We start from the raw sequence: 17,769 nt of genomic DNA, 5'->3' as shown, positions 1-17,769 counted from the left end.
GCCAGGTTAGGTAGGGGCCTGTATACCTTAAGAGCCTGGATGTGTTCAGGGAGTGAATCAATGAAGAGATCCCCAATGGGCTCCCATGTGGCTCGGACTCCCTCGGCCTGGGTCAGAGTATTGCTTAATTCCTCCATTGCCCCTTGAATCTCCAACAGCTGCTCTAGAGTGTGCTCAATGTGGCGGTGCTGGTCCACACAGCGGGCTGTCAGCTTCTCCCATAGTTCACTGGCCACTGTTGCCTGCTTCCACACAAAGCGGCTAAGGTTCTGGATCCGCTGTCTGGGAGAGGTATCTGTAAGAGCAAGCAGGAAGCCAGGTCAGGCCAACCCGGCAGGGACAGGCCAGGGAAGGAGGGACCAAGACAGACTTTTGTAAAATGTGTTCATGTGTGTTCAGCTCTATGTGCTTTATCACACATGTGGATTTGTGCGTCCCCCCACCACAGTCAGGAGAACATGTTGTTACTTTCCCCTACTATGAGGATTTCCTCATATTCTTTTTTTTTATTTCCTCATATTCTTAAAAAATGGACAAGGTAAAGAGTGAGTAAAATATTTGAAGAGGTGCAGTGAGGCAAGTCATTAAGAGTCTTATTTACATGACTCAAGAATGCTATTTTTGCATTAGTGTCTGCTGCCACTTCCATCCAAAGAAGGGAGGCATTTTTTGCCCAGGAGAGTTTAGCATAACTTACCCAAGCTTTTCCACCTAGGCTTCTAAATTGTTGGTTTCTTCTTCCTCCCTTAGCTCTCCCCTCAGAAGTAGATTCAGACCCCCACAACTCCAGGCTAATTGGAATTGCCCTGCTTTCTTTTGAGCTTGTCCTATGTGCGGCCCACTTGGCAGTAAATTGACTACTAGCTTCCTACCCAGGAGCTGGAAGTAAACTGAGAGATTCAACAGCTTTACAAAGGGCTCAATTAACAAAGAGTCCTTAGGGGCAGCCCGGGTGGCTCAGCGGTTTAGCGCTGCCTTTAGCCCAGGGTGTGATCCTAGGGACCCAGGATCCAGTCCCACGTTGGGCTCACTGCATGGAGCCTGTGTCTCTGCCTCTCTCTCTCTCTCTCTCTCTCTCATAAATAAATAAAATCTTTTAAAAAATAAAACAAAGAGTCTTTCCAGAGGATTCATAGCCAGTCTTGAAAGGTTGAGGACTCTTACTGAAGAAGAGAGTTCACTGGGCTACCACTCAGACCTAATCACCATGAATCCCACCCTGCTACCTTACTTGAACCTAGACTTAGAGTGGCCAACTCTACTGAGGGAAGGGACTAGAAGTCACCAGGATCAGTAGCAAAGATACACAGTAAATTTTCTCCTGAAATGTCATCACCTAGCTTTTTAGATTGTAAAAAGATTTTTTTTAATTTTCTGGTTGATTAGTGCATCACTGCATGTCTCTCTATGTTGGAATAAAGCAGTATGTTTTTTGTTTTTGTTTTTTAATATTTTATTTAAATTCAATTGCCAACATATAGTATAACACCCAGTGCTCATCTCATCAAGTGCCCTCCTCAGTGCCCATCACCCAGTTACCCCATCCCCCCACCCTCCTCCCCTTCTGCAACCCTTTGTTTCCCAGAGTTAGGAGTCTCTCATGGTTTGTCTCCCTCTCTAATTCTTCCCCCACTCAGTTTCTTTCCTTTCCCTTATATTCCCTTTCACTATATCGTATATTCCACATATGAGTGAAACCATGTGGATTGTTTTTCTCCAATTGAAAGGACATACTACTACTTTTATTTACTGAGTCAGCTCAATGCATTTGAGTCTTTTGTTTTTTTTTTCTTTTTTATATCTCATTAGAAGGCCACACATGATGCTCCACAGAGCCACATACAGCTTTGGGCCACATGTTTGTCTCCCCTGCTCCAGGTTCTGGTTCTCTTTGCTTTTTCTTGCAATGTGAATCTTGCTCCCTCTCAGCTTTGGACTCCTAAGAGAAAATTATCCTCCCAGATAACAGCTAAGAAAATGAGTTGGGGGAAGGCAGGAAGGTGTTTAGCAGTTCATTGTTAAGAAGACAAAAAAGAGGAAGACCACCTACCTTTGCTCTCAGAACGAGGTTCCTCTAATTCCTCAAATGGGTGCTGGGACAGGAAGGCCTGAGCTGACTCCAGCACAGAATAGATATAGGGGCCCCGAGACTTGACATCTTCCATAAAGGCCTATGAAGTGTAGCAACACAGTCAACAGGGAAGTAAAATCTTTCAATTGCCTTAAATTCCATTCTGCAATTGACAACCTTTCTTTTCTTCCATGCAGTTTGATCCTTTAGCATTATCATGTATCTTTGGGCTACCCAGACATAAAGAGGTGCAGTCCTCCCTATGGGCAGAAGAATGACTTTGACACTGGGAAGTCTATTTAGTATGAAATGGGTCTGTATATGCCACAAGGTAGAGAGAAATGTGGAGATTTAGGGTTGGGAATCTTGGTTCTCTGGAAGACCCAGAAAGTCCCTGTAAGAGGCTTAGAGAAATCAAAACCAGATAGACAGGATTAAAAGCATAATTTTACTCAAATTTTTTGTTGATATGCAGAGAAGAGTACACAAATCAAATATATACAGCTCAATGAATTTCCATTAGTGATTCCATATCTGTAATTAGTACTAAGATCAAGAAACAGAATTCCACCAGCATCCCAGAAGGCACACTCAGTGGTCCCTTCTGGTCATTATCTCATCCTTCCCCCTTAGGTAACCACTATCCTGACTTGTAATACCACTGATTAGTTTTGCCCATCTTGAACCTTATATAAATGGTATCATACAGTATATACTCTTTTTTTTGTATCTGGCTTTTTTTTCCCCACTAAACATACTGTTTTTAAGAGTCATCTGGGCTGTGGCATGTAGCTATAGTTTATTTTCTTGCTGTACTGTATTCCATTCTGTATCCACCTTTTAAATTGAAATATAATTGACATATAAGATTGTATAAATTTAAGGTATATAACATGTTGATTTGATGCATTTATATTGCAATATGATTGCCATTGTCACCTTAGGTACACCTCTGCTATGTCACACAATTATTTCTTCTAGTACATACTGTATTCATTTTTTTTTATTTATGATAGTCACAGAGAGAGAGAGAGAGAGAGAGGCAGAGACACAGGCAGAGGGAGAAGCAGGCTCCATGCACCGGGAGCCTGACGTGGGATTCGATCCCGGGTCTCCAGGATCGCGCCCTGGGCCAAAGACAGGCGTTAAACCGCTGCGCCACCCAGGGATCCCTACTGTATTCATTTTTAAGAAATATCTGGGGGTGGAAGCCTGGGTGGCTCAGTCAGTTAAGCTTCTGCCTTTGGCTCTGGTTGTGATGGATCGAATCCTGCATTGGGCTCCCTGCTCAGCATGGAGGGAGTCTGCTTTTCCTTCTCCCCTCTGCCTCTCTCCGCTGCTTGTTCTCTCTCTTTCTCCCTCAATTGGATGGATAAAATCTTTAAAAAAAGGAATATATGGGGGCTTAGTTGGTTTTGGGCTTAGTTGGTTAACCATCTGCCTTCCACTCAGGTCATTATTTTGGGGTCCTGGGATGGGCCCTGCATCAGGCTCCCTGCTCAGTAGGGAGTCTGCTTCTCCCTGTCCCTGCCTCCTACTTGTGCTTTCTCTCTCTTTCTCTCTCTCTCTCAAATAAATAAATAAAATCTTTAAAAAAAGAAATATCTGTTGTTAGTTTCTGATTATAAAATGTAATATATGTCACAGAAATCTTAGAAATCTCAGAAAAGCATGAAGAAGACAACTAAAAAGAACTCTAATCTCATTACCTAGAGTTAACCATTGTGAACTTTTTGATATAGTTCCTTCTTGTTTTTGTATGTGTGTATACATGCACACACATCTACATAGATTTTGGTACAACTGAGGTCCACCTGCGTAAGCTTTGTAGCCTATGTTTTTTCCACTTAACAGTATATTATGTTCATTTTCCCATGTCCCCACTGAAAATCAGGGCAGGATTTTAAGGGAAGCCAATTTCTGATGAAAGGGCAAAAGAGAAAAGGTTTGACTGACTCTGGTGGAGTGTTATACAAAAACCAGTAAAACTGTATCCAGCCTCCTGTTACTTCAGGTGTCTAAGCAGAGGCTAAGTGCCCATCTGTCAGAATACTGCAAAAAAGATCCTTTCCCAGCTAAGAGGTTACACACCACAGCCCCCATAATTCAAACCTACTGCATGTGTCTCCTTCTCCTGTTGTACCAGGGCCACATCCCCTTGCAAGGGCAGCTGAGCTGACAGTTCCTCATCCTTTTGGCTGAGCCAGTCAATAATCTCTTGCAGAGGGAGCTGAAGCTTTCCACTATGGTCTGAGAAGGCTTCTAGGCGAGCGCTGCACACAATGCATAAGACCAGTGATTTTCAATCTTTTTTTTTTAAGTGGCAAAATGTTTTTCCCCAAATATTTATGTGGAACTTTAATACATGAAACAGATTCAAGAGGAGCTGCTCTGGTTGAAGTAGGAGGAGGCCCAGAGCCCTCCCTCTAACCCACCCACCGAGGCTTCCAAGGTACCTTCACATGGAGTGCAGTACTAAAACCAATGAGTGAGTACACGGGTGGGGAGTGTCAGTGTGCACACTGTTTATTCAGTTGCATGCCCAGCATCAGGCCAGGAAAGGGGAGGAAACTGAGCAAAGGCATTAGGGGTGACAGCCGTCAGGTTGCCCTCTCGCCCTGGAGGAACTCCAATCATGCCGAATTACTCATCAACGGAAGCTTCTCAGAGCTGCCTTCTGAGCAGGAAAGGATACAGTAAGTAGAAAGGGTAAGCCAGGTGAATGAATGTGGGCACTCACATGTGTGAGGACACATAGAAGTATATGCAACCCAAGGGTCTCAAAGGATGACAGCACTGCAGGCTAGAGATTTGACATATGGATGGAGAAAAATGCGCATACTATAATCACCTCTGTATGCCTCCCTCCACAAATGAAACATGAGCTGAGGACCAAGTAAGTGGTAGCAAGCTGGAGGCCAGCCTAGCTATAGACATCAAGCCCATTTCCCTTCGCTGACAATAACTCTTCATTGCCTCCCTACCACTGGGGCTAAGCCCTGACCTAAATTATTGCTTCCATTAATTCTCAGAGCAGCAACCTTATGAGGTAGGTACTACTATTGCCTAGGGAGGTTAAGTAATCTGCCCAAGGTCACAAAGTGAAATCACTGGTCGAGTTAGGATTTGAACTCAGGGTGATTTACTCCAGAGCCTGCATTCTTTTCAACTTCTCTATGCCACCTCATTCCAGGCAAAGCCTACCAAAAGGCAGGCGTTTGGGCTTTGATAATAGGGATTGGAGAGGAAAAGTATGGGGGTAGGTTACATTGAGGGGTAGGGAGAAGAGGGACAATTGATACCAGAATTGCCTTCATGCTCTTACTGATTTACCCTTAGCCTGAGGAGGAATAGGTTTGCTGATAACCAATGGATGAGAGTAGAAGACATAAAAGGACAGGAAAAGAGCAGATAAGATCTACTGAGATGGAGACAGGACAATTATGAGAGGAAGAGGAGGAGGGAGCAATCGTATCCTTCATTTATACATCAGTGCTTTTAGGTTCAGAAAGCATTTTCATACCTTATAACAATCCTCACAACAACATTGTGAGGGAGTTAGGACAGTTTCTTCACTCTTTTTTTTTATAGTTTAAAAAAACAAGTGAAATCCAGATAACTCAAGCCACATATCCGAGGTGACACAACTACTTAAAACTGAGGCTCAATGGTCTCATTCATTTGGGGAATATAAAATAGTGAAAGGGAATAAAGGGGAAAGGAGAAAAAATGAGTGGGAGATATCAGAAAGGGAGACAGAACATGAGAGACTCCTAACTCTGGGAAATGAACTAGGGGTGGTAGAAGGGGAGGTGGGCGGGGGGTGGGGGTGACTGGGTGATGGGCACTGAGGGGGGCACTTGATGGGATGAGCACTGGGTGTTATTCTATATGTTGGCAAATTGAACACCAATAAAAAATAAATTTATAGAAAAAAAACAGGCTCAAATCCAAGTCTCCCAAATTCTGACTCAGGGTCCTTTCCAAAGTCCAGAGAAGGAAAGGGAGAAGTGGATGATGAGGCTGATGAGAGGGTGACACACAGGCTGAGAGAATGACAAGTCGCAGCAGCAAAAGGAGCCCCACACTGTCCCAGCCAATTGCCTAAGACCCCTGTTTCTAGGGGCCGGGCCTTACCGGAGGTTGTGAGACTTCTTTTTGATTTCATTCCAACACAGATTCATGGCTGGTGGTTCTAGGGGTCCAGCGGCACCAACTGACCCGTTGAAGAGCTTTGGGCTTAGGCAGGAAACCCCAGCACCATCCTGAGGAGGCGCAGGGGCAGTAGCAGCAGCTCTAACCTGGACAGAAACACAGATATCCTGTGATCCCCAGAGTGTGCCACACTCTGCTCTGCACCAAGCCAAGAATGGGACAAATGTGAACAAGGGGAGAGAAGGGCTTGTCCCAGGGTATGTTGGGGGGTGGTGCAGGGGACGAGCGAGATAAAGGAAGACTTCATGGCTCTGTTCACTGCAAGGTCCTCTCTTGGTACAGGTCAGTCACTTTTAACTGCTAACTACTATCATTATTACTCTTACTACTGTAAATTCTGCCAAGACTACTTACTGCCCAGATGGGATTCTGGGAGTAGAGTATTTGCTTTAGATAAAGATCTGCTCAGAATTACCCAAACACTGGCAACCACAGCCTTCAAGGTAAGCTGTAGGCTCACATTTCAGTGTCCCACAGTTTACCCAACCTTCTAGAAAAGAAAGCTGAGGGGCTTCCTCAAAGATTCAGGGAGAGAGAGTAGACCAGCCAGAGAGACCTATCAGTAATAGATGTCCTACTTCCCAAATGAATCTAGTCTTTGGTGTCCCCACTCCCTCTTCCTCCACCTGCATTTTCTACCAATCAGGAAGCCTAGAAATAGTCCTAAAGGCCACTGTTCATCTTCCAGGGGTTGAGAAAGAGCTAAAGCCACATTTTTGATCCTGCTCTCCAAACGACTCTGACCAGAGTCAGCTGCCGAGAGGACCAGCCTTAGAGCCTGCCAGAGGCTCACCTTGAGCACTCAAGTTCAGAGCCCATCACTTGTTCACCCTAAAGGGTATTACAAGGCTTGGGGGGAATGAGGGTTGTGCCAAATAGCCCTTAAGAAGTTCCCTACCTCTAGCACAATGCCGGGACTACCCAGCCAGGGGCAGAAGGGGTCAGAGGGAAGGAGAGTTTGGAGGAGGAAATCTCAGCCCATGCTGCTCAATCCCAGCCTGGGGAAACCCACCTGCCTGTCTGTCTACTTGTTTGCCTTTTGTAGAAAGAACATGGTTTTGGTGGTGGCTGAGACTCCTCTAGTTTCCCTTTCTCCCAAAACCACGTTTCCTTCCCACTTAAGACTCTCCAGGCAATTTAGGAAACCAATCATCACATTAAAACCACAGCTCACATCCACATACTGAAAGGGAAGTAAGGGAGCAACCGAGCTCAGGGGCAAAGTTCTGAATTCAATTACCCTGTGTCCCCAAGAGCTGATCATACCTGTGCTACCTGGGGAGTCCACTGTAGGATTAGGCAGCTCCATGATTATCCCTCAGCTCGCATCCAGAATCAGTGCCTGGTGAGCCTCAGGCAGAGTCCTGACAGGCTCTAAGCAGGCTCCCTCAGGGAGGGCCAGCAGAGCTGAGCCAGGTCAGGAGGCGGGAGCTGTCACCCTGTTTGTTTACTGACCCCCCAGGAATCTGGAGGGGGCGGCTATGTCAGGGCTCAGCTTGTGAATCAGAGCTTTGTCCCTGGGGAATTCCAGCTCGCTTCCAGCCTGCCACACCGGGGCCAGGAAGGCCCTCCCAGGCTGCCAAGGATGGCGGGAGTGGGATTGGGCATTCCACGGTGTTGAGAAGGGGCATGCAGAGGGTAGTTTCCCTTGATCTGTTTTCCCTTTCCATGGAAGACCCAAAGGACTCTGCCTCTAGCCCCCCCTCGGCCTCTCCGGAGTTAGGAGAAAGGATCAGACCACTTTGGTGACAAACTTCTGGTAAGCTATTTCCCCAAAGCCTGGCAGGAGGCTGGGCTTGGAAATAAGCCTTAGTCTTTAACTAATTAAGTGTGCTCAGAGGCAGTGAGCAATGTGTGTGGCACACCTGGGGATGGAGCCATGGGAAGGCAGGATCAGGAAGTTGGCCAGCAGAAGATTCATCTAAGCCCACCGTGAAAACAAGGGGGTGCTCTGCCCTGCCCTGGGGAGACAGAGAGAAATGGAGGGAGAGTCATTATCCATCCCCCCCAGACCTCTCACTGCACTCTAAGTCTAGGGGGAAAGAAATGGGTCTGTGGACATCCTCCTGGACCTCCTTAGGGGAGGGAGAGGGCAAAATGGAACCCAGCCGTTCTGTGCAGGGATCCAGTGCCAGCAAGGCTCCTGTCTTCTGCTTGTGCTGCCCTGGGCCACTGGTTTGAGGGGCAGGGCCCCTTCTGGAAGTGGCCACTCTTCCTCCAGCCGACTTGCCTGGGGTAAAGGTTAACATTCCCAAGCTAGGCCCCCACCCCTCAGCACTGAGGGAAAACACTTCATTTTTACCAAAAAGGGTTCTGTTCCCATCCTCGTTTATCTCCCACAGAGTCTTCTGGGCTTTCCACAGTTCCACATTGTTTCCATGCTGAGGCCCACCTACAGGAATAGCTGGAGCAGCTGCCTGACCCTTTCTGGGGGTCTGAGGTGGAGCTATTCTTGGTGGATTGGGGATGGCAGGGGATGGCAGGCCAAGAGGAGGGAATGGTTCTAGCTCTGGGTCAAAGCTTTGCTTATGGTGGGATGACTGGGCTCAAGCAAGTCTCCCAGAGTCCCCCAGACTGGGAATGCCCCAGAATTAGAAATGGCTCCTTGTGACCCAGCTACAACCAAGTGGTCCTGGTTCTGAGAGAAGTGTTTACGAAGAACTGAGCTCCACCCATATAAGGCTTTCATTCCCTTCAGACTTCTTAGTTTCCCGAATCCCCACTTGGTTCCCTTATTATACACCATCACTCGGACTCCCCTCTTGGTTCCCCCTTATATTTACAAGTGCCCCTAGCAGAGCCAGGTACACACTAGGCAGATGATGAATAACATTTTTTGTTCCCTACCAATGGCCTTCTACTTCTGGCTTTTGTGGCCAAGATGTTTGCTTCTCACCACAATCCCCAGGGGGCTCTCTCCTTATCTCTTGAAACTTTAAGACAAAGTGCCATAGGGAAGAAAGAGAAGAAACTGGACAGTGGTAGAGGAAAGGGGTTAGTCTTCCCATTATCAATCACCAAATGAAGCCCTCAGGTCTCTCTGCCTAGGTGGTGAAGCTTGGAGGGGGTGAACAGTGTACAGGGCAAGCGTTTTGGAAGGGCCCAAGCTTCTCAATCCCTTGACCCTATGTAAGTCCCAATCTGGGGAAGGGGTAGGTACACTAAGCTGACCTGGCTTGAGAATATGTTAGAGGCTGCAATTTCTCTCTGGTTAGATGTGGGAAGACCGCTCAGGAAGAGCTGGATGTTATGCCTCTCCAGACTTTTCCCTCATTATTCTCTGCAAAATGGACTCCCCAGCATCCACATTCTTAATCCCTGCTGCTGCTCTCCCTCCCTTCCTGTTCCCTGTATATTCTGCTGCTGTCTGTACCCTCAGCAGTGACTCAGCACCACAGCCCATCTGTGAGATACTAAGAGACACAGTACTTTTTCACATCCTCATGGCCCCTGGACCTCAAAGCATTGTAGGACAAGCCAAAATATATTTATGTTAAGTCCCCCTTGTCCAGTTAACCTTCTCATGGACCTCCCTCATTGTCAGTAAAGGGGACTACTTTCTCGGGATTACTGTCTCTTGTACATAGTCTGCCCACCTACCAACATACATAAGCAGGGACAGACAACACCACCATTCTATTCTTAGGGAGGAGAGAGGAAAGGAGAGACAGGTGTGAAGCTGGAGGGATTCTTAGTGGGGCTGAGCCAGGAGCTATAAGACTAAAGACCTGAGAGGAAGAGCCAATGGAAGGAGAACAAATATTCCACAGGTTCAGACTATAAAGTATGCCATAAAGAAGCTAAGGCAAAGGAAGGACCCACCTTGTCCTAGGTCATACTCCAAAAGGTCACTCTTCTGGGATCTCTCTTAAGAAGTTAACATGGAACTTGTCCCCCTCAGCCACATGGGCCCTACCCAGGCCAACACATTTCCTTGCCCCATGCCCCCTACAAAAGGCTTCATGAGTGACAAGGGATGAGCCAGAAGGAGGTTCCGTGGCCTCCAAAGGGTTTCGTATATATAGAGTCCCCCAGAATTTTAGGAAGCATGGACACCCACAAGAACACACACAGATCCTGTGTCCACACTTTTTCCACAGGACGTTGTCTTGCTATCAGCCTCTTACCTGAGGCTGGGGGCAAGTGCTTCGGAGGCTGCTGCTGTGATGGAACTTGTCAGCTGCCCGCCATTCATGACATCGTGGGAGGGTGTAAGGGCATCCCTGCATGACCATAGGTTGCATCAGAACCAAGGCTCATGGAGGGTGAGAATGGGCAATGCACCGACTGTTGACCATAAGCACCTGGAAAAGTAACAAGGAGAGGTTAAGAGTCAAGACCTAGAAAAGGCCTATGAACCCAACACTTACTCAAAGGTGCCTTCGCCAATTATGTAAATAAGTAGTCAATGCTTACTGGTCTACCCAGTAGTTTTTCCCAGGCTGCCATCTACCATAAGAGACTTTATTAAATCATAGACCAAAATAGTATTTATTGTTTATCTATTGTGCTTTGTGCTACAGACACAAAGATGATTTGCTGTCTAAGATCTCACAACCTAGACAAGAGGGTGGGGGAGATCAGGGTGGGGGGAGGCAGTCATATAAGCTCGTAACTATAGTAAAATGCTTATGTGGCAAGCACTATAATTGAGATTTGACCAGAAGGCTACGGGAGCACAGACTGGGCAACAACTAAGTCGAGAATGTGCAAAGATTTCAGAGAGACTGCATTTGAGATGGATCTCAAAGGACAAGTAGATGTTTGCCTAGCAGAGAAGGGTGTTCCCAGCAGAGGAACCCACCTATGCAAAAGTGGATGCCACCAAAAAAGGCATAGCATGTTCAGAGCACAGTAAGCTCCATTCAGCTAGAATTTAGGAGGCACAGAGATGAAAAAGACATGGTGCCTGCCCCCGAGGAGTTCCCATATAGAAAGAACAGGCATGGGAAAAATCAAGCCACAACGTGCTATTTGTATTAATAATAGAAGTATTTATGGGATGGAGTGAAGGGATAGATGAGTTGAGTTCTACCTGGTCATGTCAGGAAAAGCCTCCTTAGAGGAAATACACTTGAGTTGAGCCATGAAAGAGAAATCAAGATTGTCATTAGGTGTGGGAGATAAAACCAAATAATAATTTCAAACAGCACAAAATGAAATGTATGGTGTGACCAGAGTACAAGGCAGGTGTCCTGTAGGAAGCAGTAGACTAGGCTGAAAAATGAGGCTGTGGCCAGACTGTGTCATGCCTTGAATGACAAGCAGAGAATTCTGAGCTTTATCTTGTAGACAATTGGGAGGCACTGAGGATTTTAAGCAGGGGAGTGACTCGACCAGAATTGCATTTTAGAAAGAGCCCTCTGGCTGCTTTTGTGGAGTGATTCTCCCTGGGGAAGAACCTATTGAGAAGCTGTTATAATTGGCAAGCAGTTGCAGTGAGGAAGGAGTAGAGTGCACAGAATGAGATACTTACTGAAGAGGTAAAATACATTGAGCTCAGTGATCAATTGGATGTGAAGGGTGAAGGAGGTGAAGGAGTGAAAAGTTTCTAAGTTGGGAGCTGGGTGGAATATGTTGCCAACAGCAAAAGACGGAAGACAGAAGGAGCAAATTTGGTGTGGTAGGGAGTGAGGGCAGTGTTCCATAATAACCTATGCTTGAAACATATTCAGCTTTAGATGAGCTGCAAAAAGGAAGATATGAATGAAAAAGTTGGGTGCACAAATCAGTGGACAGTTTAGTGAATGTACACAAGTGTAATGAGAATGGGTAACAAAGACAATGCTTGCAAATGCTAAAAGTGCTATCTTTCAGTGTTGGGCAAAGACATGCAAACCCTGATCCAAAGGGCAGGGAGTGAGTACCTGTAACTCCTTATGTTGATGATTAAAGAGCCATCATTTTTATTCTCTATTTCAGTGGTTCCTAACATTTTAGGTATAAGGGCCCCTTCTTAAGATTAAAAAAAAGAATCTCACTTCACCCACTCATACCTACAATAGTAGCTGTACTTTTAGTACTTACAAAGTGAGAAAAAAAAAACACTCATACATTTAAAGATCTGTGGAGTTCTTGCATCGAGTATTCTTCCTTCCTCCTCAGGGGTCCCTGGTCCAAAATTGGGGACTATTACAGATCATAGAGATGCAAGAGTTTATGGTCTGAAGAACACTTTATTGTACTCAAAGTCTCTAAAGATTACACAGCTACATAGCTCCTCATGCTTGAAGAGATTCTCCAAAGAATGGTTGAAAAGATGGCTCTCTTATCTGACACCAACATAAAATAATTAGTAACTCAGATTTAAAAAGTATTACTATAGATGTGTTATAAGCATGAAGGCTACAAAAGACTTGCCGTCAGAACTTTTTATATTAACATTATTATTTTTGAAGATTACACAAGTATTGTATGTTCTTTAAAGAAAAACTGGCAAACACAAAAAATCACAAGGATGAAAATTAAAATAACCTATAATACTACCACCCAGAATATTACTAATAGGTGAGAAGCCTTACAGTAGTTTTCTATGAAAAAAAAATCCATACATATCTACTTGTCATCATATGATATATATCATTTTATATTATGCTTTTTTCATTTGCCATTTATATCATGATCATTTTAGAATGTCACTAACTATTCCTCTAAAACATGATTTCTAATGGCTGCAAAGGTGATAGAGCACTATGGGTGAGGCACAGGCTTTGGTATCATATAGATCTAGAGTCAGATCCACATTATTCATCTTAATAGCAGTGCAGCCTGGGATGAGTTAACCTCTCTGAGCTTCAGTATTCTCATCTGCAAAATGGAAATGACAATGATACTGCCTTCGAGAATTATTCTAACTACTAAAATTAATAATGTATTTAAATAACTTAGCGCAGTGTCTGGCAATAGTATACTGCTCAATAAATGCTAGCTGTAATCATTGTTGTATACTATTCAATTGAATGGATATACCATAATTTTAACAAGCAGACATAAGTCACACTGCAATGAACAGCCCTGTGCATATTTGTGATTCTTTTGATAATTTCCTAGAAGGGAGAATTCCTGGACCAAAGTTTCAGGCTTGTGATGCACATTTCTAAATCGCCATAGAAAAAATAGTTAGATCACTTTATACTAACACCAGCAATGTATGAGAGTGCCAGTTTCCTGGCACACTTGCCAACAGTGAGTATTCTTATTTCTAAAGTATCTTTGCCAATTTTATAAGAGAAGATGGCATCTTGAGGAGTACTCTGTACTTCCTTAATTACTAAAGATGCTTAATCTTTTCCCTACATTGTTAGTGACCAGTTGTATTTCTTCTTTTGTGAGCTACATCTTTGTCTCTTTTGAGGTCAACCTCTACAGGTTAACTTCCTTGCTTCTTATTTCTCTACTGCCCTGATGTCAGGTTATTACAAAACAACACCGCCTTCAGCCCAGGGTGTGATCTTGGAGACCTGGGATCGAGTCCCACGTCGGGCTCCCTGCATGGAGCCGGCTTCTCCCTCTGCCTGTGTCTGTGCCTCTCAATCTCCCTCTGTGTCTCTCATGAATAAATAAATAAATAAATAAATAAATAAATAAATAAATAAATAAATAAAATCTTTAAAAAAAAGAGATTAAGATGCTGAGACATGAGTGAGCCTGGACCTCTCTATCTCCATGATGTCCCACATTACTACCTATACATACTGATTCTCTTCCTATTCCTTTTAGTTTGCAGAGGCTGTAAGGAATTGGAGATGAATCTTAGTCCCCAGATGGCCAAGTGTAGGAAATAAGATATATTTTTAAAAAGTATAAGTTAAGGGAAAAAATGATTCATACCTTATGTGGTACACAGAAACCATGCTATGAGAGGTCACAGAGGAAGAAGTGTTAGCCTTAAATTGGAGGGATTTAGGACATATTTATGGAAGAGATGCTTATGAGCTAAGGTGAGAAGATTTGTACACATGGAGTAGTGTGAAAAATGCTTTGGTGGTGGAGCTAACTCTTCTGTGCTTTTCCCTAGGGCTCCTGCTAGATACCAAGCTGTGGCTGTCTGCTACTAGGAATACTCTTTCTGGTTTCCAAAGCACATAGAGGCCCTCCCAGGGAGATTCAGTTGGGAGACATTGTTTCTCTTTGGCAGAGATAAAAGCCTTAAAACCATGTCAGAAATACCAGGATTCCAACATGAAAGCAAAATTATTGGCTAATGGAAGACAAGATCCATGTCTGATATTTATTTCTATCCTACATATTTTTTTAAGACAGTGCCAGGTACACAGTAGGCACTAGTGAATATATCCTGACTTGATTTATGGAATTGAACTCCAATTAGGTAAATGTATAAGTCCTCAAATTTGTCAGTACAAATACCAGAAGGCATGAAGAAAAACACTGCAAATAAACACATATTTATTTGCATTTGGATACAGTGATGTATACAGAATATTAGCATTTGAAGCAAGCCTTGAAATGGCAAAACAAAAATTACAAACAACCCAAATTTCTATTACTAGGGGACTAGTTAAATAAATAATGGTATATCCATACAATGGAATTCTATATACCTGTTAAAAACATAATTAAGAACACTTTATGTGCCTCTATGGAATAATCTCTTAGGACATAATTTTAAGTAAAAAGAAAAGAAGAAAACGTAAGGTAGTTAGTTTACATTTGTGTAAAACCAAAAGGAAAACATATGTCTATGCAAAAAAATCACATGCAATAAAATAAAAATATACAAAAGAATCAGTTCATATTGACTGCCCTTGGAGAAGGGAACCAAGTGGCTACCAGACAGAGGTGGGAGAATGCTTTCCATTCCTTTGGGATTTTCTCTCTTTTTCAAACTGAGAAATACACTACATTTACACAAAGTGTATAAAGCATATGTGTAAAATATGCTGAATTATTATAAAGCAAATTCCCACATAGTCACTACTTGAGTTGAAAAACAGAATAATTACCCACATTCACAAAAGTCCTGTGCCACTAACAAGAGATGTGGTTTCGGAGTGCCGGGGTGGCTCAGTTGGTTGAGCGTCTACCTTCAGCTCAGGTCATGCATGATCCCGGGGTTCTGGGATCAAGTCCTGCTAAGTCCGCTGAGCAGGGAGCCTACTTCTTCCCCTCCCTCTACCCCTCTCCTCCTACCCAACCCTTTCTCTGCTCCCTATCTTGTTCTCACTCCCTCTCTCAAATAAATAAATAAAATCTTAAAAAAAAAAAAGGACACCGAAGAAAGGAAGCAGTAAGTAATTGGTTCAAAGTGATATTGTGAATATGGAGTGAGAAGCTGGGATTTGTATCCAGACAGATGTGTCACAGAATACAAATTCTTCACTGTTACACTATTCGGCCTCTGTAAATTCTAGAACCCAGGCCCTGAGGCATTGTATTCACTGGCTCCTAGCAAGCAGAGATTTTTTTTTTTTTTTTTTTTTTTTGGCTATGGGCCACCAGGTGGGAGCCCAAGCACTGACTCAGTTCTGTCATCCCCAGGCAGACACAAGCAATTAAGAGGATGCAGTAAGTCTGGGGTCTGGGGTATCACCCAGCTGGCAAACCCTACAGAACAGGTAGATGACCTACCTTTCTAGGACATCTGAAAAGTAAAATTCTGGTGAACTCTCCTAGTCTGACCTCTGAGCTTCTCCTGTGCCTTAGAACTCAGTAAATATATATTCTTTTAAATGAATGAGTAGTCTTTCTATCTATAGAGAAGTCTAGGAACCTATCCTATAGAAATACTTGCAGAGGGGCACCTGGGTGGCCCAGTCAGTTAAGCATCGGCCTTCGGCTCAGGTCATGATCCCAGGGGTCCTGGGATCCAGCCCCGAGTTGGGCTCCCTGCTCAGCAGGAAGCCTGCTTCTCCCTCTCCCTCTGCCTGCCTGCCACTCCCCCTGCTAGTGTTCTCTCTGTCAAATAAATAAATAAAATCTTTAAAAAAAATACTTGCAGAAATGGATGAGGATATCTGCTGTAGTATGTTTCTAATAGCAAAACTCTGCAATTGACTCAAGTGGTCATTAATTGGGGACCAGCTAAGTGGACCATATGTCAAAGAAGTGGCACAGCATGACGGTTAAATGTGTGCACTCTGAGCCAGGGCACCCAAGTTTGCATCCCGGCTCTCCTACTTATCAGCACAGGTTTGGACAGGCCCCCTATTCTTACTGTGCTTCCATCCCTGCCTCTGTAAAACAGGAATAATGAAAAGACCTACCTCTTAGCCTTATTGCAAGGAATTCATTCATAGTTTCTGACATCTAGGAAGTACTCAAACCTTGCCTACTATTATAGCCACACATGAAATGAAATATCCTGTAGCTGTTAAAAAGGAAGAGGTAGATCTATGCCCACTGATTTGAACAGATATTGAAGGTATATATTTTAGATAAAAGAAAACATATTCAAAATAATATGTCTGATAGAACATCAATTATGTAAAAAGCTTTTGAAAAAAAATCTACATGTGTATATGCATAGAAAGAAAGCCTGCAAGGATACACAAAACCGTTCAGCAATATTATTTCTAGAGGGTTGCATTGAGGGGGATTCTCCCTTTGATTTATACACTTGGTGTGTGTATATATGTACACATACATATACACATATACACACACATGTTTGTATGTAGGTATCTTATAACAAGCATTTACTATTCTTGGGGAAAAATAGATAAATAGGAAAGACTTTTAAATCATGAGAGGCTTAGAAAAGAACAAGGCATGTTAGTAAATTGAACACCAATAAAAAATAAATTAAAAAAAAAAAGAAAAGAACAAGGCAGTGGGAAGAAGATCCCCCCTCTCATGGGCTATAGATTCCTCCCTCCAATCAAACGTAACACTGAATGATGGCCCCCTCTCTCACAGCGCTGCCTTTCTACCTGACAGCATGGCACAAAGAGACAAGACACACATTTCATTGGTACCTAACCTTGTTGTGTGGTCCTAAAATAATTCTTGCAATGTAGCCAAAAACTGAGGTTCTGCTTCAGATGCTCTTACTTAATGAATAAATCATGGAGACTCGGGTTGTCAAACTGGGAGGGACCTTAGAGATTATCTAGACCAATCCCTCATTTACAAACAGAAACAATGAAATATGTTCCTGAGAAGTTAGCTGTTATCAAGCAATTTTGAGAAAGGAAGTTTATTTTCCAGTGAAAAGAATCAGAGATGCATCCCCATGGGAAGCATTTTGTTCTAAGGCCAATGAATACAATATATCTGAAATGATTATACATCACTGGTGGGCGTATAAGTTAGTAAACCATTGTGGAGAGCAATTTGACAATATCTCCCAAAAGTGAAGATTTTCCTACCCTGGGATACGATTGACTCCTTTCTAGATATATACCCAATAGCAACAGTCACATAAGAATATCTACAAAAGAATGATCCTAATAGCCCTGTGAGCCAAAAACCGGAAACACCCAAATGTCCATAAATAGTAGAATGAATAAATAATTCATGGCATA

At 43.7% G+C, this 17,769-nt stretch overlaps 1 protein-coding gene across 3 annotated transcripts in view; it reads right to left on the bottom strand.

The window, feature by feature from the left end:
• Positions 1–17,769, bottom strand: part of DRP2 (dystrophin related protein 2) — a 44,934-nt gene that overhangs the window by 23,152 nt on the left and 4,013 nt on the right. Inside the window, exons 2-6 of one of the 3 annotated variants that reach the window (XM_038587862.1) lie at positions 10,414–10,590; positions 6,209–6,393; positions 4,188–4,344; positions 2,051–2,171; positions 27–295 (exon numbers count right to left, since the gene is read on the bottom strand). In XM_038587862.1, the coding sequence (XP_038443790.1) occupies positions 27–295; positions 2,051–2,171; positions 4,188–4,344; positions 6,209–6,393; positions 10,414–10,530 (849 nt within the window). In that variant the 5' untranslated portion in view covers positions 10,531–10,590. Of the gene's footprint in view, positions 1–26; positions 296–2,050; positions 2,172–4,187; positions 4,345–6,208; positions 6,394–7,552; positions 7,686–10,413; positions 10,591–17,769 lie in introns of those variants that run through there. The other 2 variants (XM_038587863.1, XM_038587864.1) reach the window with 2 other exon arrangements.

This window comes from Canis lupus, chromosome X (genome assembly GCF_011100685.1).
Source record: "Canis lupus familiaris isolate Mischka breed German Shepherd chromosome X, alternate assembly UU_Cfam_GSD_1.0, whole genome shotgun sequence".
NCBI classification, from domain to species: domain Eukaryota; kingdom Metazoa; phylum Chordata; class Mammalia; order Carnivora; family Canidae; genus Canis; species Canis lupus.
Note: the sequence above shows the minus strand (reverse complement) of the source record. Positions and strands in the feature narration are given on the sequence as shown.